Source organism: Balaenoptera musculus, chromosome 9 (assembly GCF_009873245.2).
Source record: "Balaenoptera musculus isolate JJ_BM4_2016_0621 chromosome 9, mBalMus1.pri.v3, whole genome shotgun sequence".
In the NCBI taxonomy this organism is placed as follows: domain Eukaryota; kingdom Metazoa; phylum Chordata; class Mammalia; order Artiodactyla; family Balaenopteridae; genus Balaenoptera; species Balaenoptera musculus.
The window spans coordinates 46010015-46034597 of record NC_045793.1 but is presented as its reverse complement, the minus strand read 5'-3'; the positions used below and the strand labels follow the sequence as shown (position 1 = coordinate 46034597).

The 24583-nt window shown below is 40.0% G+C and overlaps 1 protein-coding gene across 4 annotated transcripts in view; it reads right to left on the bottom strand.

Moving 5' to 3' along the window:
• Positions 1-912: 912 nt before the first annotated feature.
• The window catches only part of PDE1C (phosphodiesterase 1C), a 529341-nt gene continuing 505670 nt past the window's right edge, over positions 913-24583 (bottom strand). For 2 of the 4 annotated variants that reach the window (XM_036863442.1, XM_036863445.1), the window contains exons 18-19: positions 21620-21688; positions 913-3217 (exon numbers count right to left, since the gene is read on the bottom strand). In XM_036863442.1, coding sequence (XP_036719337.1) covers positions 3048-3217; positions 21620-21688 — 239 coding nt within the window. In that variant the 3' untranslated portion in view covers positions 913-3047. Of the gene's footprint in view, positions 3218-10791; positions 12755-21619; positions 21689-24583 lie in introns of those variants that run through there. The other 2 variants (XM_036863443.1, XM_036863448.1) reach the window with 1 other exon arrangement.

Genomic DNA, 24583 nt, shown 5'->3' with positions numbered 1-24583 from the left:
TCCCCTGCATTGGCAGGCAGACTCCCAACCACTGCGCCACCAGGGAAGCCCCATAAATATAATTTTTAAGTGTGTGCCTTATCCAGATCCTTGTCCCACCAGCTCATCATGGTTTCACCCTCATTTCCAGAAAGGAGCCATGCATGATGCCCCTTGGATGACACACATTTCATTTGGCTTGCTAACATAAAAATTCTCTTCAGATGGGAGATTGTGTACTGGAAACACGACTGTGTTGTCTAATGCAACATCACCCAAGGCATTTTAGGAAATGATGAGTTCACACCCTGATATTTGTGTCCACAACTCTGGGTCATATGGGCCCTCCATGGGTAAATGTTTGTGGGGCAGAATGGCTTAGGCAGACTACCTACTTTTAAGGGTGAGGCTCTAAGGGCTAGAGCTGTATTCTTTTCTTCTCTAGGAATTTTGAATCCAAAGATAAAACAGAGACACATATGAACAGCAAAGTCGCTTTTTTTTTTTAAAGAAAAGTATAATGGCACTTTAATCTGCAAACATATAGTCCTTTTTCTGAATCCACTGAGATTTCAGACTAGGCTATACACCTTAGTCTGAAATGATATAAACTGAGTTGATAACACAGATGTTTACCTATGGACTAGCTGCTATTATTACTCAACAAATTAACTTATTGGGCTTGTGGTGTAGGGAGGAGGAGGGTTTTTTTTTAAAAAAAAGCTATCGCCTATACAACCAGGAAGCAAGCTGAAAAGGGTAAGTTAGACTATTCATCTTGACAAGATATTCAGGACTGAACAGTGCCAAGCATAAGGGAAATCTAACTCTTTTCCTATGAATCCCAGAATTCTGCAGAAGAAAAAGATGACTCATATACAAGAAAGTTCTTTAAAAGCATCACTTTATTTGCTATAAGAATATAATCTGGCCTGTCCATACAACCCATCATGCAAAAAAACATGGTAGGCATTTTACAAGCAATGCAGAATTTCAATACTTGTACATTTGCTCAATTAAAAGATTCGCAAAGACTGAAGAGTAACAGCTTGGGATAAAAGAATACAGAAGGAGCCAACTTTCTTCCTCAGGATCATGATTTCCAATGCCAAGGAGCACAGTCAAGAAAGCACAGCTACAGTCTCAATACCTAAGACTGAAGATATTGAGGGACAGGTGAGGGCCATCATTTGTGGGTTGATCCACTGGAGGCCACTACCCCATGGACAGTCTCATTGTGTGGCCAAATGACTGTGCAGCAAGCACTAAGGCATCTGTATACAAACAGGTAGAAATTACCTGTCGAGTTAACCTAATTCAGGTGGATTAGACTCTACCAGCCTGCAGAAGGGTCCTCTTGCTCAGGCACCAAGCAGGGAGCTAAGAATTAATTGCTTCCTTAATGAAAAGTCACAGTGATTTTCCTTTCTGTATAGCAATTAAATTTCCCCGAAATACCGTTGTAAAGCACATTATAAATAAATTGCTCAATAGCCTGATGGGCACTAAACTCTGGTGCTGACTCAACTTGCAAAACTGTGGTTTATCGGAAATGAATGTGGAGAATGAGAAGATGCTACGCCCTTTAAATTCAGACCCCAAAGGCTGTGGCTCAGGGTACAGTCCCCTCTTTGAGGGGCGTCCCAGAGAGTTTTCCCAGCGGTGAGATGCTCACGGCTACCTCTGCTGTGTACCTATGACTCTCCAGGCTCAGCCATAGCAAACAAAACCTATGTTATCCTTAATCTTCATCACAAAAGGCAAGAGTGGGGATTATGAAGCCCATTTTCTAGTCAAGCAAACTGAGCCTTTTAAAGGTTGTGCCATTTAGACTGAGGACATGTAACTAGTTATAGACAGGACAGGCTCGGAGATCAGACCTGACAGACAACAAACCTGAAGTTTTCTACCACACCAGACCATTTCTGAAGGGATCAAAAGCTATTTCTGACCTTGAAACTTTTCTTACCATTTCTGTGAATTTAGTCCCAAAGTAAAAACTCTAGGGAGAGATACGGAAAGGCTAAAAAATGCCACCATGAAGAGAGGTAAGTTATAGACCTCTATCCCGCCAACAGCTGTGAGAGCAATTGGGCTCCCAAAGGGACTCAGATATGTGGTCTGTTGGGAAGATGACCTGAAATTTAACTTACAGTCACCTCCAAACTTATGGAGAAAAATCCGCCAATAAGGAATTCAAATTAGCTTCAGCATTTTATACTCTCCTGAACCAGGACCATAAGACTAAATGGACATTTCCTGGGTGAATCTCAAACCAGGAGTCCCTGAGGTACAGGCATCCCATTGACTTCTGGCATTGTCTACTGTGAGTGAAGAGGAAAGATCGGAGAAAAGCAGAGCCAAAATCCATCTCCCGTAAACTCTCATGTTCTTAAAGGTACAGCGAGGCTATCAGGCATGAGGCATACAATGAGAACCGAAGACAACGGTCTTTATTTTTAACTTGGATCTGCTTTATGAAGCCTAAGTTCAGAAGTACATATGAATACAATTCATCAGTTCTCCTTTCCCTCTAAGATAGTTCCATTCAGAAGTACAATTTCTGTTGGGAATGCATCGACTTTGAAAGTTCCATGTTTACTTGAATTGTAAATATTTGTATTAAAAATTGGAAAAGATGTTTTTAGAAGTGCATTTTTTAAATACAATGATTATTATTAAACCGATATTCTCATTGGGGCAAGTCAATTTCCAGGGATGAAAAAAGTGTCAATGGGAAGAATTTCATTTTTTTCTGAACAGGTAGCATCATTTTAACTTGGGTCCAATTTAGACTTTGAAAGATCTATACCAATAAAAGCCGCATGAGACAACCCTCTTACTGGTTTGCTGCTAGAGGCTGCATGGACTTCCAAATCCTGTGACTGATGGCTCTATAACAGAACAGCAAAGGGGAAACTCACATATAGGCTTCACCGTGCCTTGGTGGAGTCAACAATGATAGCACCAGCCCTGAAGGCCTCGTTCTGGAGACATATCCCACTGTGGCTGGTTAGTGCCCAGAGGCAGATGGGTGGGCCTCTCCTTCACTCCCTCTTCCCCTTGATTTATTTTCTGTTCCAGTTATGTGAGATGTTCTGAATCTTTTTCATTTTGATCCTCTGATCCAGCATCTTGTACCTTGCAGGATGCTCATCAGTTTTCTTTGGGACCGAAGGTGCGTAGGAGCTAGATGCATAAGCAGGGCATTTAAAATGACACAGAGGAGGCTTGATGACTGCAGGCCATGCAAAGGAAGACAGACAACGGTTAGCCTCACCAACTACACAGCGCTCCTAAATCCTGCGGGCGACTTCCTGGCCCCCAGACCTGTTTGTTTTCTTTAAAGCCAGGAAACAAACAGGGTAAAACTCTCACTAGAAATCTTATTGCAAATAGATGAATAAGCACATCATCACCTTGGTCATTCACTTAAAATAAATAAAGACAAATGCCTAGGAAAAAAAATTCCTAGAGATAGACAGTGATGACCCCAGAATACAAAGGTTCTTTGACAATGAATGGATGGGGTTAAGGAAGTGAGAGGGAGCAGTGGCGACACTTTGGGAAATAGCAAAGCAAACACAGGTGAGCACAGCCATCTCATTAAGCAGCACTTAGCACTGTATGTAAGCTTTTAGGGTTGCAAAGTGGCACGCAATCCTGGAATGCTAATAAGAAGCACATCACTGAGAAAATATTTGCAAAGCACATGTATAAAGGTCTTGTACCCAAATATGGAACGAACTCTTAAAATTCAACAAAAGGAAACAAACAACCCAATTTAAATATATGCAAAGATCTGAACAGACTCCTAGCCAAAGAAGATATACATATGGCCAAAAAGCATAGGCAAAGATGCTCAACAATTTTTGTCACTCGGGAATTGAAAATTAAAACAACAATGATATATACTACGCACCTATTAGGATGTAGTACTGCTGAATGAAAACAAGCATATATATGTCTAATCTTAATATTATAAAAACATATAAATGTGTGCATAGGAAAATCTGGGAGAACATACATTTAAACCATAGCAGTGATTATCTCTGAGTAGTATAAACACGGCAATTTTATTTCTTTTTAATTGTTTACACTTTCTATTTTTTCTATGATGATCAAGTTTTAGTGATGTAACTTTTTAAAAAGAAACACACTACTAAAAATTTCTTCCATAGAATCAAGTATCAAAGCTATTCTACAAAACTATACATGATGGAAAGTCAGGAAAACTGAGTTTACTCTGCACTTTAGTCCGAGACCTTTCAGAGCACTCATAGCTGAGTATACTTTTCACAGCCTAGAGATCAATATTCATTCACCGACTTCTTAAAGCACTTAACTGTCTGTCCTGCTGATACAAAAATGAACAAAACAGGCAGAAACCTCTACCCTCATGGGGCTTCCATTCCAGTAACCCCCTCTGAAACCTGTGACTTGCTTACAGAAGAAAAAGTGTTCCATCAATCATAATAAGTAATGCTATTACTACAAGCTCCACACCTACTTTGCCTTTGGAGTTAGGCTAACACATAAGTTAAGATTTTCAGCAAATGGTCCTATAGTGCCATAATAATGCATATGTAGATTTTTTTTTTTTTTTTAAAGATCTCAGAATGTTTAATTCTGTTTCTTGGGGTAAACAAGGGATTGCAGCACAAAACACTCTAGGAACAAATATAAAAACAGTCCCGTTACCCTGGAGAATGGAGTAGAAACAGGCGAGGGCTTCGAATTAAAAGCTGATTGTCCCACACTTCTGGGCTAGCTGATTTACTGGTCTTTAAGTCACAGCCCCTCTCCCTATTCATTCTATTTTCACTACTCAGCATGAACCCAGCCAAAGTATTATTGAATTTCCTACTTCTCAGCATGAAGAAACATTTACCGTTTGCTAGAATTCTGATTGTCAGAACGAAAGCTCTCCTTGCCACTGGAGTCGCTGCAAATAGAGTTGAATCCGCTGATAGAGATCGGCTCCCCACCGAGATTGTGGAAATACTTACATGCCTGCTGTCACCCTCACTCAAAATGTGGGAATAAAGAAAAATTCACACAGTGCTGTTTGTACGCATTGACTGCCTTTCCCCTCTACAGGGGAACATGAAATGATGACAGGGCAAAACAGCAGCACCTGGGATGAGGGCACCATTTTGAATTTAATGGGGGCCTTTCTTCCGGGTTGGTGCTGTGGCCACTTAAGGACTCTTTCATTTATCTTTTGGGGATTCCTGAGATATTTCTGGAAGGAGGTCTGGCCCTTTCCCTTTCGATGACTGGGTACCTCCCACAGCTGAACCCAGGCAGTAGTGTTACAATCCTCTTCTGCTCCCTCAACCCAAGCCCCTCCCCGCCCCAAGCAGAGAAGAACCAAATTGGGAACAGAATCCCCTCCCCTTCATATGCTTGATTATCAACAAGTTGGACACTTTTCCTCTTGGGGACACGTTCACAAAGTCTGCTCTTGTCTCCTAGAGCAATTTACTTGGAGAAAACGATCTCATTGGCTAATGAAGATTTGACAAAGGCACGTATCTCTGCACAGAACCTGAACTTGGGAAAGTCATTATCTATATTACTTTCAAATGTGCTTAGGAAAAGAAAAGTTCAAGACAAAAACTGACACATCATCAACCTTTATAATACAATTACAATGTTTGTTTTTCATAGACGTTAACGCTCTTTTAGGAGTTTTAATCCTCATTTGTTTAAATCTTATCTTTTTCATAAACGCAATTTCTCCCAAAGGTGTCTATGACTTCCGCCCTTTCATCTGCCATCACCAACTTTTTATTCTCTCTCTCTGAGGCCACTTTGCTTGGTGGCTACTTTTTTTTCCCATAGGAAAATAATGCATAGACTTATTCTTCTTCAGAAAATAGACTGCGATTTAATCATATATCAAATGTAACTGGGTTAAAGTTAAACTAGTATGTTCATGGCAGGACTTCTCAGAGACCTAAATGATGGCGACATGTATTATGAATCCCTAAGAACAGCCAACAGCATGTGGTTTTCTCATTTTGATTAGGCCAAGGTGCCCCCTTTATCAGGAGCATGTCACACTTTCAGAAAAACTGGATTAATTCATTATCACTGTCGTTATCATGTCATAACATGTTGTATCTTATTAATTCGGTATGCCCTGTTGTTTGCACTGAGAGCAGGCAGAAGGAATGGTCACTAGTGCTCGTCTAATCTACGTGCAGCCTAATTCCCGTGCAGTAAACCATGATCTGCATTAGAACCCAATTCTGCGTCTTCAATCCCCCACGGCTTCAGTGTGATCTTACAGGGCCACTGCACAGCAGCAGCAACTGGGAAAATTTCTGAATCTCTGCTGCAGAGGACTGCCTCCAAAGGCAGAAACTTGGTTTACTCTTAGCTTCTGAATAAATTCTAATATTGGCACCTTTAAAAAAAAAAAAAAGTGTTGGGCATGTGTTTTCTTCTCTTTCAAAGATAATGCCATAACATGACCTTTGGAAAAAACATTTCCACATGTAGACATTTTCTAACTGCATTTACACACACACACACACACACACACACACAACACAACACATCCACTAACAAGATTAAAAAAAATCATTTATTGCCTCATAAATGTTGTTTTACATGAAGAACAAAATCCCACTGCCATACATTCCATTTCTAAAATAGTGTCTATTGATATCTGTCTGAAATTTGATGCAAAGTCCTTATAAAAATGCTCAAAAATCATCCATGAGTTTTGAATTGCAAGGGATTGACATGTCAACATCCGTTCCACGAGGATAAAATGATATAAGAACTGAGCCTGTGATTTTCATTTCAGGATCCGTGATGGTAAAATAATGATAATATCTGACATACATCGTGTACTAGGCACAATGCTAAGAATTTAATGTGAACCAGCCTTTAATCTTCACTACAATTCAACAGGCAAGCACTATTATCACCCCCTTTTTGAGTGAGGAAACTGAGGCTTTTAAATAACTTGCCAAAGTTTGAGTGAGGAAACTGAGCTTAAGTAACTTGCCAAAGTTCACACAGCTAGCATTGCAGGAAGTCTGGATTCTGGGTTCACATCCAACTGGTCTAGCCTCAGACCTCACATATTTAAAATAACCCGAGACCAAAGTTCAGAGTAAGTTTTAATAACTACCAATAAGTTAAAATAGTAATTCATTTATACTATCAATAATTTGAGTATATATCTGTGATATATGGGATTCTTGAATACCATTGTTAGTAGCCATAATCATACTTTCCCCAAAGCAAAAGCAGATCATTCCCCCTTAATACAATTGGTGTGGTAATGGCTCAGGAAGGAATTGCATAAAAATCGTGGCTAACAGGTCTCTTAAATAGCTGCTTTTGTCTCTTCCCTCACCTACGTGGGTTTGGGATGGAACAGGTGTTCCAGAAGTCTAAGCACTGGAGACAAGCAATCAAGTCAGGGGAGCCCCAGGGCCTTGGGTGAAATTTTTAACTTGGTGGTTCTCACCCCTCACTGCATATGAGAACCACCTGGGGAGCTTTGAAAAATCCTGGGTACTCCAGACCCATGAAAGCAGAATCTGTGTGGGGTTAGGCTGAGGCCTCAGGAGTTTCTAAAGCTCTTCAGATAATTCCACTGTGCCGGAGTTTTCAAACTACTGTTTCAGTCTCGCCAATCTTCCCCTTCCTTATCTTCACGAAGGGAACAACAATAATAATATTTTGCACACGCTGCAAGTGTTCTATAAACTGTAAAGAACTAGCCAGGGCTCCTGCTATAGTTTGATCACAACAAACTGCCTGGCTGGCGAGGAGTCCTTTATGCATCAATTAAAGTTACTTGTAGTCTTCAAAATTAGGCTTTTTTTTTTTCTCTCCTACCCACATAGTTTGTTCTTCCTGTTGGGTCTACCACGAAGACAAAAGCTCTGAGAAATGAAGAAAAAAATGTTCTTTTTGTTGGAAAAAACAACTTTGATGCTATCACCTGAGGATTGTGAGGAAATCTGCAACAAGAAGAGCCAACACTTAGAGTCAGCGATCTTTTCTAAATATATTGAGCACTTGGAAAAGCAAAGAGTAAGACCAAAGAAGATGTTCCTGGTGTCTGACTAAGGCGTGAGAGCAAGGGTGGGCGCTGTGAAGTCGCAGAGACCTGGTTTTAAAGCCTCCTTCACCTCCCCCAGCTGTTTAGTCTTAGGCAAACACTTCCCCTCTCTAAGTGTCAGTTTTCCCCTCTGAATAGCAACGTTACACACTTAACAGGGCTTCTTGGGAGGACTCAGCGAGATGGGGCACGTGAACCACGTGAAACACAGTGTCTGGCATAAAGAAGGCCTTCAGTTAAGGGCAACTTTTATTATTATTGTAGTGACAGTGACCATGTCCAGGGGAACTGCTGGTGGGTAAGGGGGGACTAAAGCCTGAGCCAACGGAGCTCTGGAAAGACTCTGGGACAGACACCACCATCCCTGGCAGTGCCGATCTGGGGCTGGTGGAAAGGGTGCTGCTCGCTCCTTCTGCCCTATTCAGAGAATCGGCCTGACATCAGTTTCGCCCTCTGGATTTGTCTTCTCTCTGGACTCCTTCTAGCTTCTTTCTGGGACATCTTCTCAGAGCATCTGGAATTCCAAACCCGACTTATACCTGTTTCTGATTGAGGCAGCCACGCTAGCACATTTGGTATGAATTAACTGCGCTCTGAAGATAAGCTCATGGGAAGACACGCAATCAGCCAGGAGACTCCTCTCACTGTTAACATCAGCTCCACAGAGAGTGGAATCAAGACGGGTTCATCCCAGTCCCCAAGGAAGAAACACACCCTTTAAAATTAGCAGTTTGGCTGAATTGGTTTTTCATAGCTGGTCTTTTCCTTAAAGGGCAAGTGGAAGATGTTAATTTGTTTCAACCAGAACAGGAGACTTGGTCCTTGTTCAATATCTAGGCTTCCCAGCAAACAGTTTTAAAAATGAAAGTGAAGTATAACAACTTTTCGTGAACCCGGGGCTTTGCTGTTTAAGGAGCCCAGTAGCATGGCCTGTCTTCTGCACCGTTCAGTGTCTTTATATCCATTATCTCATTTGTAGTCACCCCCCGCCCATCCTTGGAAGGGAGTCAGATTCAGTTCTTTCTCTGTCCCCATATGACTGGGACACGTAATTTCAGTTTCCCATAAAAAGAAAAAAACAGAGATAGTAACACTCACTGCAGAGGCCTGAGTGAGAATGACAAGAAACCAACGTATGAGAAACAGCCAGCACAGAGCTGACACATAGCAGGTGTTCACCCAGCATCAGTTTCCATCCCTTTCCTCAGAGGAAGAGCCTACATTTCAGGAATTATCTGGAAGATTTGCAATTGCCAGGAAAACTCAGCAGCAGAATACTTTCCCACCTAGGGAATTCCTTTGTCTCCTCAAGACATGAAAGCATTACAACGAAGGCCACGCTGATAGGTGTTCCTTCCTTTTGCAGAAATACAATCTAGCACCATGAACCCAGCCAGAAAATTACTCTTAAACCATGCACATTAGATGTAGTGCTGTCTAAGGTGAGGGTCTATTCTTAAACTCTTCAAGGTGTAGTTTATATTAAAACTAGAATATTTAAACCCAGCATCTACATTAGAAAAGACTCTGGTTCTCCGAGGACTCTTCCTCAAGAAAATGAGAATACTAACTAATCTACTGGTTCCATATCTGAAGCTCACAGAGCAAAGAGCACAGGAGACAGGAAGCTTGCTGTCTGAGAAGGTATCCAGAAAAAGGCCAGTTGACACTGCCTGAACCAAACCACTCCCTAGTGTGGAAAGATCACCTGACCAGCATTTCCAGGTCCCCAGAGGAATACATGGCCACAGGGAAAAAAATAAACCACATAGTTTTGTTGCCCTTCATCCAACCTGAAGCTGTTTGCTTCCACCTTCATTTCTCAACCCTGGATGCCCATCAGATCACCTGGAAAGCTTCAAATTTACTGATTCCTAAGCCCCACCTCCAGGAGTCTTGAAAGTAATCTGTTATTTTAAGGTGAAGCCCAAGCAAGTATGTTTGTAACACCCAGTGGTTCTAACTCGTAGCCAGGTTGAGAACCACTGGCTTAGGTGCCGAGTTTGTTTTGAGAATATGTCGGCTTATCCTTAAGTTTCGAGGGATGCTTGGGGCAGCTGACAGGGTCTGGTCATTGCACACAGGAGTGGCCAACCCTTGGCCACATGCTAAGATCTGTGACAAGAATCAAATCCACGAAGATCTACTTTTGGGAGAGGTGGTGTGGTATTGTGAGAGAAGCGGGGTTTGGGGTGTCACAGAACTGGATTAAGCTATTACCAGCTGTGAGATCCTAAGGAGATAATCTGTTTTGGGATTCAGGGGTTTGGGTTTGTTTTTGTTTTTTTCTGTAAAATGGGGAAAATGGTAACTTCTTTGCATGGTTGTTGTGAGGATTTTAAAGGGGCTATAGCTGAGATAATGTACGTATGGTACCTTGCAACCTCGCGGAGTACCAGTATGCCGTAGGTGCTTGGTATGTGGCTACCATCATTACACAGCACAAGAGATGAAAGGTCATCACCAGGAGCCTTTTAATGGTGGCCTGCCTGGTGGATTTCTTATTATAGTGTAGAAAAGTCATGTCATTCCCCGTACAAATGGATTTTACCACATGGAAGACCTCAGCACACAACAAAGAGATTAACTTAATGAATTTATTTGTGACTATTTGGCAGAGAACACACCACTGTGATTCACAAAAGGCTAATTATCCAAAATGGGCATTTGTGGGGAAAAAAATACATATATATATATATATATATATATATATTTTTTTTTTTTTTTCATTCAGCTACCTATGGGAAACAGTTTGCTGAAACTCAGTGCCATTTTAAGCAAAGCAGAAACATCTATCCCACATTCTAAACTATTTATCAAATACGGAGGCTTTGGCTATTCCTAACCATGAGTGTAGAGTGCTGGAACCCCCAGATGGGAAGTATGGCTTAGATACCCAACCAGGATGGAGGGAGTTTCAGTCCCTGAACTCTAATCTTGACGTAATTAGGAAAATGACAAACAAATGACTTTTGATTCTTAAGACTCTTTGCATTAATTATGCTGAGCCATAGTAATTCTTTGAGTCACCTTCATTGGAAGCCATTCTTGAATCACTGATTCCCTGGTCTTTGAGATACCTCTTCCTTATGCTTCACCCTATAGATCACTGATCCTGGCTATAAACTTCATTAGGATGGGACAGGGTGTTATACACATTTGCATCGCCAGAATTTAATCCCAGTACTGATAACAGCTGGTGCTGAAAAATATTTAATGAATGAGTAAACTACTCAGCATCATACTCAGTAACCTTCATAAATCTCTCATTTACTAAAGAAGAGGGCAATCACTTAGAATACACACCAGCTGACACAGTTGACTAGAATCTACAAGACCTAATATTTCTCCCTTGCATCAGCAATGCCTTGATACCTAGATTTGCTGCCCGTGTTTGCTCAAAGAAGAATGTCGGCAAGTTCCTTTCCTTTGAAGTTTCAAATTTGAGGCCTGAGCACTTTTGTTTTACACCAAAGGTATAACCTCAACTCAGGTCTTACTACCGTCTGGAGAGGCTGAGGCACAGTTTTCAAGTCTCTCTGACAAACAGGTGAAAGAGTAGGAGCAATTAGGTAAGGCTGGAAAATAAGCTCTTTTCTTTTTCAAACAACTGCTAGCTATTAAATGCCCTGCAACCTTATGATTTAATGATTAATCATTTAATTTAATAAAAATATTATTTAATTAATAAAAAAGAATAAGAAAGTCCTCCCTCAAGGAGATGATCATCTTCAATTGAGTTCTTTGTTTTCATTTTGTTTCTCCTGGCAAGCACAAAGAACATGAGGCATGCTCTTTCAAAGGAGAAAAATATTTGGGGGATTACGCAAGCTAAGTCTTTTGTTCGATTTTTTTCATCAGTGTGTGCATTTTTCCACGTGTGCATCTGAAGATGGGGAGTGTAAGGCCAAATCAGTAGCTCTGTCCTTCGCTCACACCAACTATGACCTCTGCCAGAAGAAGCCTGTAAAGTTAAATTTCTTTAGGGTTCTAGAGCTCTGAAGTGCTAAATCACGCATAACAAATGTGTTTTGCTCTAGTCCATAGTAAGAATGACAACTGGCATCCCTTAAACTGAACTCAAGATAAAAGGCAATTGCAAAGAGACCACTCATGGGAATCTTTACTTAAAATTAAGACAATGCAGGATCCCTCCACACCCCACAGTTGTGCCTGAAATCGGTACATGCATAATTGTACTCTACCCCAGGCAGAGTACAACTGTGAAAGAAAGGCTGTTCCAGTGTGGACTGTTTGACATCAGTCTTTACCCCTGACAATGAAACTCGAGCAAAGAGTACAGGCTTGCCACCTGCTAACTTTGGGCAAGCTATTTATCTGAGTATGCCTCAGTTTCCTAATTTGTGAAATGGAGATAACAGTACCTTCCTTAGAGGGTTGTTGTGAAGATTAAATGAGATAATACGTGTGAAGAACCTAGCATTGTCCCTGATATTTGATAGATGTGCAATACGTACCAAAGTATTTACTGTTAAAAACCTGTATTAGGAAGATCAGAAGTTACCATTTTTGAAGTTAATCACTCAGTAACTTCAGTAACTCAGTAACATAATATTTTGTTTTTGTAAAAGCAACATAAGCTTCCTAAAATGTCTTCAGACCTCGAGGCTGGTCAGTTCTCTTCTGAGGAATCCTCTGGATGGATGTTTTATCCGTAGTCTCCTAGAACAGGACACACAAAAAATGTCATTGCAAGCCAGCTGGCATCTCAACACACCAACTCTTTCTACATCAGGCAACGGAGATTAGAAGCAGAGCTGTATCTATTGCCAACACTACCGTGCAAGCCAGAAGCTGCACACACAGGAGCAATCAGCTATCTGCATCAGCGAATGACTACGGTACTGTACCTTTCCATCTAACGATCACTTCGGGAAAGTGACGTGACCGAGGCGCCGGGGACATCTGCTCAGAAGCCACTGACTAGTCTCCATCGTTAGCAGTCATGACTGGAAGTGAAGCTCTGGGCCACTCCTCCAGCGAGAGCCAACATTTGCTCAGCTCTCCATCATTTACGGCCCGCCCATGAGCTTGACTGCGTTCACAAACCTCATGGGGCACACTTGAAGTTGGCACTAGAAAAAAATTGTCTGCAGGTGCTATTACTTTACCATATAAGAGTCACTTTGCTATGGACGTGCAAGGAATCAAGGTGATGTCCTCAGAGCAGTTTCCTGGTGCTGGCGTTTCAGGAGAAAGCTTTGATAATTTTGGAAACCACACAAGCAGTTCTTTAATGAAGTGGTCTCTGGTGGCTTCAGGACTGACACATGTGACAAACAAAACTGTCTTGGAAGACAGTCACAGATTTTTCACTTAGGAAATTCTTTAATATATAATATTTGAGCAAACAGAAACTATAATTAATAATATAACAAATACCCAGGTACTCTCTCAATACAGTTTAAGCAGATCTTAACATTTTGCATATTTGTTCAAAAATTTGTTTAAAGAGATTAAATATCAAGGTAGAATTTAAGTACCTAATATACCCTTCCCTTCCCCCCCCCCAAAAAAAATCCAGAATTTGATGTTTATTATTCCTGTGCATATAGTCATTCAATTATTGCATTTCTATGCAACCATAAAATATCCACTTTTTTTTTGCTTGTTTTAAAAGATAATACAAGTTGTGTTAGATGGTATAAATCTTATTGAAACTTGCTTTTCTTGCCCAACATTATGTTGAGCATTGTTTGCAAAAGCAAAAAAATGGAAAACCACCATCAACAGAAAAATGATTAAATATCCTGTGGCACATTTATATAATAGGATAATGTACAGATGTTAAAATGGATGATGTTTTTCAAAGAACTAGCTTTATATTTTGCATGGAATTTCTTTTGCCATACATTAGCAGACTTTCTGGGAGTTTTTCTTAAAAGTGTGTCTTTTAAAAGCAGGACAGGGCTGGATTTTGTTTTTCTTATCCAAATTTCTGTATTTTAAGAGCAGAGTTTGAGCCATTTGCAATTATTCTTATTACTGATAGTTTTGGACTTGATTCTACTATCTAATTTTGTTTTGGTTTTGGACTTGATTCTACTCTCTAATTTTATAATCATTCTTTATTCCTTGCTTCTTTTTTTTCCTTTCTGCCTTCTATCAAGTAGATACATTTTCTGTATTCCCTTTCTTTGTTGTTGTTCATTTGCTGACTTAGACGCTATAGGTTATATTTCTATTATTTTACTGATGATCCTTTGTGTTACAAAAAGAGTTACAAAATTACAAAGCTCTGCCCAAAGACAGAATAGATCTTAGCATTCCTTAACTCCCTCTTAAATATCCCCTCTTCCATCTATAGCTTCTGTTTCCTATTTTAACGCAAAAAATATGGACATTATTTTTATGGTGACTAGTTAGTCACATTTACCAACATGCTTTATTTACTTGTGTGCTCACCATTAATTCCTGTCTCTCACACTTTGCTTCTGGGTTCACTTTTCTTCTTCTTGAGGTATATCCCTTATACTTCTTTTAGTGAAGTCTGGAGTGCTAAATTATGTCACTGTAAACCTAAAATGTTTTTACTTTGCCTTCATTCATAACTAATAATTTAGCTATTTTAGCTATTATATAATGCTTTATTTTCCCTCAGCCTGTGAAAGATATATCTTCATTATCTTTTGGCATCTACTGTTGTTAATGCAAATTTTGCTGTCAGTTGGTTGTCATTTTATTACAGGCAACCTGCTTGCAGCTCCCTTGAACATAACCAGCTTCTTATAGCATTTAATATTTTCTCACCCTTGACATAATTGGAACAATCTCACACAATGCATTTCGGTATGTGTTTGGTATTACTTAGGTATGGCAAGTGAGGTGCATTTACTGTCTAGGAATTTGAGCCTTTAGAGCTGTTTATCTATCTTCCATGCTCTTTCATTTTTTAAATTGAGATATAGTTCACATACCATATAATTCACCATTTGAAGTGTACAGTTCAGTGCTTTTTATTTTATTCACAAGGTTGTGCAATCATCACCAATATTTAATTACAAAACATTTTTTTTTCACATCTTTATTGGAGTATAATTGCTTCACAATGTTGTGTCAGTTTCTGCTGTACAACCAAGTGAATCAGCTATATGTGTACATATATCCCCATATCCCCTCCCTCTTGAGCCTCCCTCCCACCCTCCCTATCCCACCCCTCTAGGTGGTCACAAAGCACCGAGCTGATCTCCCTGTGCTATGCGGCTGCTTCCCACTAGCCATCCATTTTACATTTGGTAGTGTGTATATGTCCATGCCACTCTCTCACTTCATCCCAGCTTTCCCTTCCACCCCTGTGTCCTCAAGTCCATCTCTATGTCTGTGTCTTTATTCCTGCCTTGCCCCTAGGTTCATCAGTACAGCTTTTTTAGTTTCCATATATATGTGTTAGCATACGGTATTTGTTTCTCTCTTTCTGACTTACTTCACTCTGTATGACAGACTCTAGGTCCATCCACCTCACTACAAATAACTCAATTTCGTTTCTTTTTATGGCTGAGTAATATTCCATTGTATATATGTGCCACATCTTCTTTATCCATTCATCTGTTGATAGACATTTAGGTTGCTTCCATGTCCTGGCTATTGTATATAGTGCTGCAATGAACAGTGTGGTACATGTATTTTTTTTTTTTTAAGTTGACCATTTTTTTGATATAAATATATTTATTTATATTTTATTTTTGGCTGCATTGGGCCTTCGTTGCTGTGCGCGGGCTTTCTCTAGTTGTGGTGAGTGGGGGCTACTCTTCGTTGCAGTGCACAGGCTTCTCATTGTGGTGGCTTCTCTTATTGCAGAGCACAAGCTCTAGGCGTGCGGGCTTCAGTGGTTGTGGTGCGTGGACTCAGTAGTTGTGGCTCACAGGCTTAGTTGCTCTGTGGCATGCGGGATCTTCCTGGACCAGGGCTCGAACCCATGTCCCCTGCATTGGCAGGTGGATTCTTAACCACTGCGCCACCAAGGAAGTCCACATGTATCTTTTTGAATTATGGTTTTCTCATGGTATATGCCCAGTAGTGGGATTGCTGGGTTGTATGGTAGTTAGTTCCATTTTTAGTTTTTTAAGGAACCTCCATACTGTTCTCCATAGTGGGTGTATCAATTTACATTCCCACCAACAGTGCAGGAAGGTTCCCTTTTCTCCACACCTTCTCCAGCATTTATTGTTTCTAGATTTTTTGATGATGGCCATTCTGACTGGTATGAGGTGATACTTCATTGTGGTTTTGATTTGCATTTCTCTAATGATTAGTGATGTTGAGCATCTTTTCATGTGTTTATTGGCCATCTGTATGTCTACTTGGGAGAAATGTCTATTTAGGTCTTCTGCCTATTTTTGGATTGGGCTGTTTGTTTTTTTGATATTGTGCTGCATAATCTGCTTGTATATTTTGGAGATTAATCCTTTGTTAGTTGCTTTGTTTGTAAATATTTTCTCTCATTCTGAGGGTTGTCTTTTCACCTTATTTATGGTTTCCTTTGCTGTGGGAAAGCTTTTGAGTTTCATTAGGTCCCATTTATTTATTTTTGTTTTTATTTCCATTTCTCTAGGAGGTGGGTCAAAAAGGATCTTGCTGTGATTTATGTCATAGAATGTTCTGCCTATGTTTTCCTCTAAGAGTTTTATAGTGTCTGGCCTTACGTTTAGGTCTTTAATCCATTTTGAATTTATTTTTGTATATGGTGTTAGGGAGTGTTCTAATTTCATTCTTTTACATGTAGCTGTCCAGTTTTCCCAGCACCACCTATTGAAGAGGCTGTTTTTTCTCCATTGAATATTCTTGCCTCAAAGATAAGGTGACCATAGGTGTCACCTACATTTTGTGCCAGTACCATACTGTCTTGACTACTGTAGCTTTGTAGTATAGTCCGAAGTCAGGGAGCCTGATTCCTCCAGCTCTGTTTTTCTTTCTCAAGATTGCTTTGGCTATTCGGGGTCTTTTGTGTTTCCATACAAATTGTAAAAATTTTTGTTCTAGTTCTGTGAAAAATGCCTTTGGTAATTTGATAGAGATTGCATTGAACCTGTAGATTGCTTTGGGTAGTATAGTCATTTTCACAATGGTGATTCTTCCAATCCAGGAGCATGGTATATCTCTCCATCTGTATATGTCATCTTTTATTTCTTTCATCAGTGTTTTATAGTTTTCTGCATACAGGGCTTTTGTCTCCTTAGGTAGGTTTATTCCTAGGTATTTTATTCTTTTTGTTGCAATGGTAAATGGGATTGTTTCCTTAATTTCTCTTTCTGATCTTTCATTGTTAGTGTATAAGAATGCAAGAGATTTCTGTGCATTAATTTTGTATCCTGCAACCTTACCAAATTCATTGATTAGTTCTAGTAGTTTTCCGGTGGCATCTTTAGGATTTTCTATGTATAGTATCATGTCATTGGCAAACAGTGACAGTTTACAAAACATTTTCTTCACCAATAAAAAAAAATCCCATACCCATGAGAATTCACTCTCCATTCTTCTCCCTCCCCAGGCTCTAGTAACCACTAGTCTACGTTCTGTCTCTATAGATTTGTCTATTCTGCATATTTCACATAAATGGAATCATACAATACGTGGTCATTTGTGTCTGGCTTCTTTCACTTGGCAAAATGTTTTCAAGGTCCATTCATGTTGTAGAACGTATCAGTACTTTCTTCCTTTAGTACGGTCAAATAATAATCTATTGTATGGATATACCACATTTTGTTTATATATTCATCAGTTGATGGGCATTTAGGTTGTCTCCAGTTTTTGGCTATTATGAGTAATGTTGCTATGAATATTTGTGGACAAGTTTTTGTGTGAACATATGTTTTCAGTTCTCTTGAGAACATACCTAGGAGCGGAACTGCTGGGTGTTATGGTCACTCTATGATTAACATTTTAAGGAACTGCCAAACTGTTTTCCAAAGTAGTTGCACCATTTACATTCCCATCAGCAATATATGGTGGTACTAATGTTTCCACATCATTGTCAACACTTGTTATTATCCATCTTTTTATTCTTGCCTTTCTAGTGCATGTGAAGTGGCATCTCACTGTGGTTTTGATTTGCATTTCCCTAATGACTAATGATGTTGAGCATCTTCTCACGTTCCATTTGCCTATCTTCTTTGGAGAAATGTTTCTTCAAATCTTTTGCCCACTTTTTAATTGTTTTGTTTGTCTTTTTATTGTTGAGTTATAAGAATCCTTTACATATTCTGGATACTAAATCCTTATCAGATTTATGGTTTGCAAATATTTTCTTTCATTCCATGGATTTTCCTTTAGTTTTCTTGATAATGGAACGTTTTTAATTTTGATGAAGTTGTATTATTAATTTTTCTTTGGCAGCTTGGGCTTTCAGTATCATATCTAAGAAACTGTTGTCTAATTCAAGGTCATAAGGATGTTTTCTTCTAAGAGTTTTATGGTTCAAGCTCTTTCTTTTCTTTTTTTATATGGTTCTATCTGTACAATGTGTTTGGTATAAAGTCCTAAGGACTATCTTCCAACATTAATTCTCTTTTCAGCTGTGTTCTACCTTGATTTTATACCACCAACTGTGTTTTTCTTTGTTTTTAAAAAATTCCAATGACTATATGTTTGTTTGCTTTTTAACATTTCAGATTTTGGATTGCTTCTTTTGCATATCTCTGTTCTTGTTTGGCTTCAGCATAATTCTCCTTTATTGGTTTTAAAGGATTTTTATTCCTCCATTTGGCTCTTCGAGTATCCTAAAACATGATATTTTAAGTTGCTTGACAGCCTGCACCAAGAGTTTGTGGTAGAAGCATGTGCACTGTGGGAGGTAACGTGTGGCATTCGTGAGGTCACAAGGAGAAACAGCGGGCTGGCTGTCGTTATGAGTGACGTGGAGGGCGTCTGCTAAACAAAGCATGGTTTATTATGTCAAGTGTTTTAAGAACTACCCACTCCACCTCCACAGGCTTTCGAGTGGTTGGAACTCAGATCCTGACACCCAATTTGGGACCACTTTAGACTGCGAAACTAAAGCCAAAGACAGGGTGGCTGAGACTCTGACTCAGAGGTCTTAGAATCCCAGCAGGCCAGCAACAGGTTCCCAGCATAGCAGGTGGGAACCAGGTCAGGTCTGCACGTTCGTGCAGATGTCCAGTATGTCAGAGGTCCCACCTGACCCAGGAATGTTATGACTTTACAAAGAAGAGCAAACACCATCACTACACACTGAAGTTGTTGGGTTTAGAGCTGTTTTCCTCATAATGACTATAATCCTAAGAGCACAAAACCACAAACAGGAACAAGATGAAATGGGCTTCCAGAGACTACAGAGCAAGGTCTACTCAGTACTAAAAAACAGTCAGTATAGTTGTATAGTTATAGTTGTATAGCTGTAAGTTAGTACAGTTGATACAAATCCAATTTCCAAGATGAGCCTTCTTCTGAGGACGGCTGTTTTCTATCTAGTCATAAATTAAATTGGATAATGCTCACTCACACACCAGGGCACCCGGCCTCATAAACATTTATGAGCACACAGTATGTGCTTGTCACCTCAGCAGCACCTCACTGGGACAAAAAAGAATGAGACAGTCCCTACCCTTGAAAAAGCCACTGATCAATGGTTAAAGGACTTATAAGCAAATAATTATACATCAGCATTAATTCTACCTAGAAAGTTTGGAGAGACTGCAAAGAGAAATTAACCAGGGGAGAAAAGGGTAAAGACCCTTCTAGGCAGAGTGAGAGGCAAGTAAGTTCAGGGGCTACTCAGTGGACACTGAGTCCAGCTGTTGGACTGGGGTAGGGACACTGCAGAAGTTGAGGCTGAAAAAGCAGATGGACATAGATTATATTTCATCTAATCCAAGATGCGGCTGATTATAAAGTGAATTATTATTTCATGTACAACCAAGGAAAAAATGCTGTTAATTCAATTATAACACCCCATTGCTTGCAAAACATTCCTATTTCAGAGTAGCTAAAATGCAAGTCACTATCTCTCTTTGAATGGATGAAATATGGAAATTCCCAAAAGAAACAATGTAAAAGATAAATTAACATTAGAAAACAGATTTTTTTAAAGATAAACTAAATGCAAACAAAATATGAATATAATTTTTCTTATCAAATTAGTGAAGTATCAATGTCAGCAGTAGCAAGAGCAAAGTGAAATGGCAAACTCATTGCTAAAAGTATAAAATAATATTACTTTTCTGGAAATCACTTTGACAATAATGGGTCAAGAACCTAAGTATGTACATACTCTTTGAGTCAGTAATTGTACCTACAGGAATCTGTCTTAAATCCATATTTACAGACTCAGAAGAAGACTTATGTACAAGAATGTAAAGTTATTAATGATAAAAAAAAAGGCAAGCTATATAAATGCCAGATTATTAATGAATACAGTCGGCCCCTTGTATCTACAGATGTGGAACCTGCAGATACGGAGGGTTAACTGCGGGTGACTTGAGCATCCATGGATTCTGGTATTTGTGGGTAGTCCTGAAACCAATTCCCATGGATGCTGTATATAAATAAATTGTTGTATAATCATATGAAATGTTAGTCAATCGCTGAAATATTTTTAAAATATTTAATAACATGGGGGAAAACTCATAATGTAATAGTAAATTTTAAAAGGGAGGAAACAAAACTCCATGTAGAGTATAATCTCAATCTAGAAAAAAAAAACAAGGTATTTAAGAAACACTGGAAGGAGAGGTAATCTTGATTAGCTCTGAGTGGTAGCATTTTGGCAACATCTTTCCTTCTTTTAATTTGTATTATTTTTTGATTTTTCTACAATGTCCATATTTACCTTTTATAATCTCTCCTTCCCTCCAAATAAATGTGTTTTTCCAAGTTTTACTTGGAATCAAATTTGCATAGAGAATGTAAGCCTATGCATGAGGACAGAGTGACCAATAGGTGCCTCTCATATTAAATAGTGATTACACAGGATTGTCATGAATGCTTAAAATTTTCTAGTAAATGTTAGATAGGATCCAGTACAGATCGTCCAAGACCTCCTTATTTCTCAGTAGTAGATACTCGCTATGAGCACCCTCTATGAGTCAGTACTATGTTAAATTGATGAGTATTATTTCTAATTCTTATTATCATGCAGACAGATGAGAAAACAGAAGCTCCAAGAAGCTGAATAACTGTAGTGAGCCTGCACAGTGTGAACATGGCAAAGCTGAGATTTGAACCCAAGTCTCTCTCTCTCACCAAAAATTCATTCTTCCCCCTGTGCCATCTGCCTCTCAAAGAAATACTTGCACAGCATGTCCCGATGAACCTTAAGGAAGATCAAGATTCTACTCTTTCCATCAGTGAGCAGGAAAGATTGTGAAACAACTATGAATATGTTATGTGCATTCTTGGGAGAACCTTACAAATGTGGATGACAGAGACAAAGCCCTCTGATAACATGGGGTCAACAGGATACACAAGGGGCCAGATTCCCCACTTATCAACTGCTAAACTCAACTCCTGAGAAACGGGTCCTTTCTGCTGTCTGTGATCAACTAAGATTATGAAGCAACGATATTTACCCACCTGGCAAGGTAAGGCAACTCGTGGAGCTAGTGCTTGGGGCTGGTGAGCCATGAGAAAGCTTCTTTATGCCTGTAAAGAGGAAAGAGAGGATGAGAAAGAATAGGATTGTGGACAGACTTTTCAGACCGGTAAATGCTCACGTGCAATGTTATCAAATGATCCAAAAGTTTGGGTCTGAAGACAACACTGAGAAGAAGGGTGGGTGAGGGTGTGGGAGCAAAGCAGGGCATAGTCCATGGTCCAGAAAAGCCAGGAGCACTGCCTTTACCTCTGTGTGTGTGATGGTTCTCGGTCTCCAGACTGGTCTGAGCAGGCGTGCACTTTAGGATCACCAGGGAAGCGTTCTAAATATGCAGTTACCTGAGCGCCACACCCAGAGATTCTGTGTTCATTGTACTGGGCTAGAGCTCTGGCATCCGGATTTTCAAAGCCCACCCCAGGTGATGTTAATGTGCATCCAGAGTGGAGAACTGCTGCTGTGAAAGGGAAAGTTCTGGATTTAGAAGTGAGAAGTCAGGGGTTTGTCTCTGCTTTGTCCCTATAGCCCTTACTCCCTATTGGACCTCAAGCAACAAACTTGATTTCTCTGGAACCTCTGAAGAGCTGTGAAGATGAAGTCTTCATCTGCAAAACGAGGGAAATGACAACAACTACGTCCAAGTGTTCTGGCGAGAAATAAAGGAAGCGAGGTGAATTGTTCTGCAAAAGAACATTTACATATATGTGTGTGTGTGTGTGTATGTTTGTATATATATAATATATGTCTATACACACATACACGTATATATTATTTTATACATAAATATATGTATACACATAAAATGCACATACACATATACACATATATATTTTATCTATAAATGCAAATATTATTTGTTTATTCATTCATTTCTTTGTTTATTTGGCCATACAGAGTGGGGCAAAAGAGGGCTGAAGGCCAGAATCTAGCAACATGACAAATGCCTGGAGTCTGAGCTGGCAGAAAAGCAGAGAGAATTCTCAGGCAGAGGATAGGCATGATTTAACATCAAGTTATTTGTCACAAGTCCCCTGAACCTACGCAAACTTTTTGTAAAGTCTACTTTCCATGCAGAGGCCTGGTGTGAGTGGAGGTTGTACTAGTCTGAGTAAACGTAGTCATGGGTAAAGATAACAAGAAGACACACTGACTGATCTCGACATCAGACGAAGCAGGAGCTTGGGGTCCAGGCGAGGGATAAGTTTTCCCTACCCCGGAATACCTGGTGAGATGTGAAGATATACACTAGGGATGGTGTTTGAGACTGTTCCATTTTAGTCTTAAAGAACAGGGTATTACCCTTGACATTCTGTGTTACTGTTAATTATTATTATTATTATTATCATTATTATTATTATTAGCAGTGGAAGTACCATTAATAGTGTTAGTAGTAGTAGTAATAATAGTAAAAATAGAGAACACGAAATTAATCCAAACACCTCAGACCCACAGCAACTGTTAATTTGCACGAGGTGAGAGAAGTGATAGCTGGCAGAACTTTTAGGTCTTCATTTTCCAGATCTTGTAGATGCCCTGAATGTAAGAGTTGGGTGATTTTTATAAATATGGCTTCCAGGGTCATTTGCTGACCCACTGAAGGGGAACCTCCAGGGAATGGAGCCACAAGTTTGCAGGTCAACAGGTTCCCCAGGTGAGTCTAATGATCATCCATCAAATGGGATGCTCAGACACTAGAGGTAAAAAGATTTACCCAAAGCGATAAGTGGGGTCCGGGCCAGGGCTGCCTCACTGCACAGCTCCAGGGGGTGCCACTCACACTGCATCCTACAGGAAGAATGGTGGACCTGCGTGTGTAACAAGCCAGCCCCGATCAAGGGCACTACCAGGGTGCAGATCCATAGCCATTGCTGACCCACCAGGAACAACCTGTGTCCCACTGGATCCGCCTCCACGGTGTGGAAGCCAATGACTCAAAGTGTTTATCCCTCCACTCACGGGATGTTTCACTTGTCTCACTGTCCCTTTCAGATAGGGTTTCTCTCGACAGATGCACACTGATATTTTGTCACATCATTCTTTGCTGTCCTGTGCATGGTAGGATGTTTAGCAGCATTCCTGGCCTCTACCGCTAGGTGTCAGCAGCAAACCCCCTCCTCACCTCCCCCCCCACCAAGCCCCCCACCGTCGTGATAATCAAAAATGTCCTCCAGACACTGACAAATGTCCCCTAGGAACAAAATTGCCCTCCGTTGAGAACCATTACTTTAGGAAGGAGGCAGAGTTCAGGGTTTTTTATTCAGAGCTGTGACTTGCATTTGGCCACTTGGGCATTAGCATGAGTCACTGTCACATATCAGGAAGCTACCATGTTCTGGGCACCGTATTAGTAGTGGACAATTAAACGTACGTTAGTTATCTTTTCTGATACTAACTCTCTGATGATAGAATGATTCCTAATTTATGGAATTTGGAGACAAAGTGTAAGTAATTTTCACAAAGTTACTGAATGTTGGGGGGCAAAATTTAAGCCAAGATCCTTCAGAGTTTAAACCTAGAGAAACTCTTCCCAATGACTCTTGCTATTTCTTGACCAATCTGTTATCCAGGTTTCCTTCAGGTGCCGTCTTCCTAAATTTGCCTACACATGAGAACTACCTGGGATTATTAACAAAAAGGAAAAAAACCCAGATTCCCTAGCCCAGCCAAGCACTAGTGAGCCAGCATTTCTGGAGGGGCGTGGATCTTTCACAAGTGTCCCAGGGGATTCTGATCTTCAGAGAGGCTTGGAAAACCTTATGTGATAGAAATTTCTTTCTTTAACTGCTGGAAAATAGGGCACTCTGCTTTCCACGGATACCCTCATGAAGCTGAGAGATCAAATGTAATGTGACCTAAATGAGCACTTAAAAACCTGCAAAGCACTGAATGACGACAAGCTTTTAATGGTGTTACCTGTAGAAATATTCACTATCGCCAGGTTATTT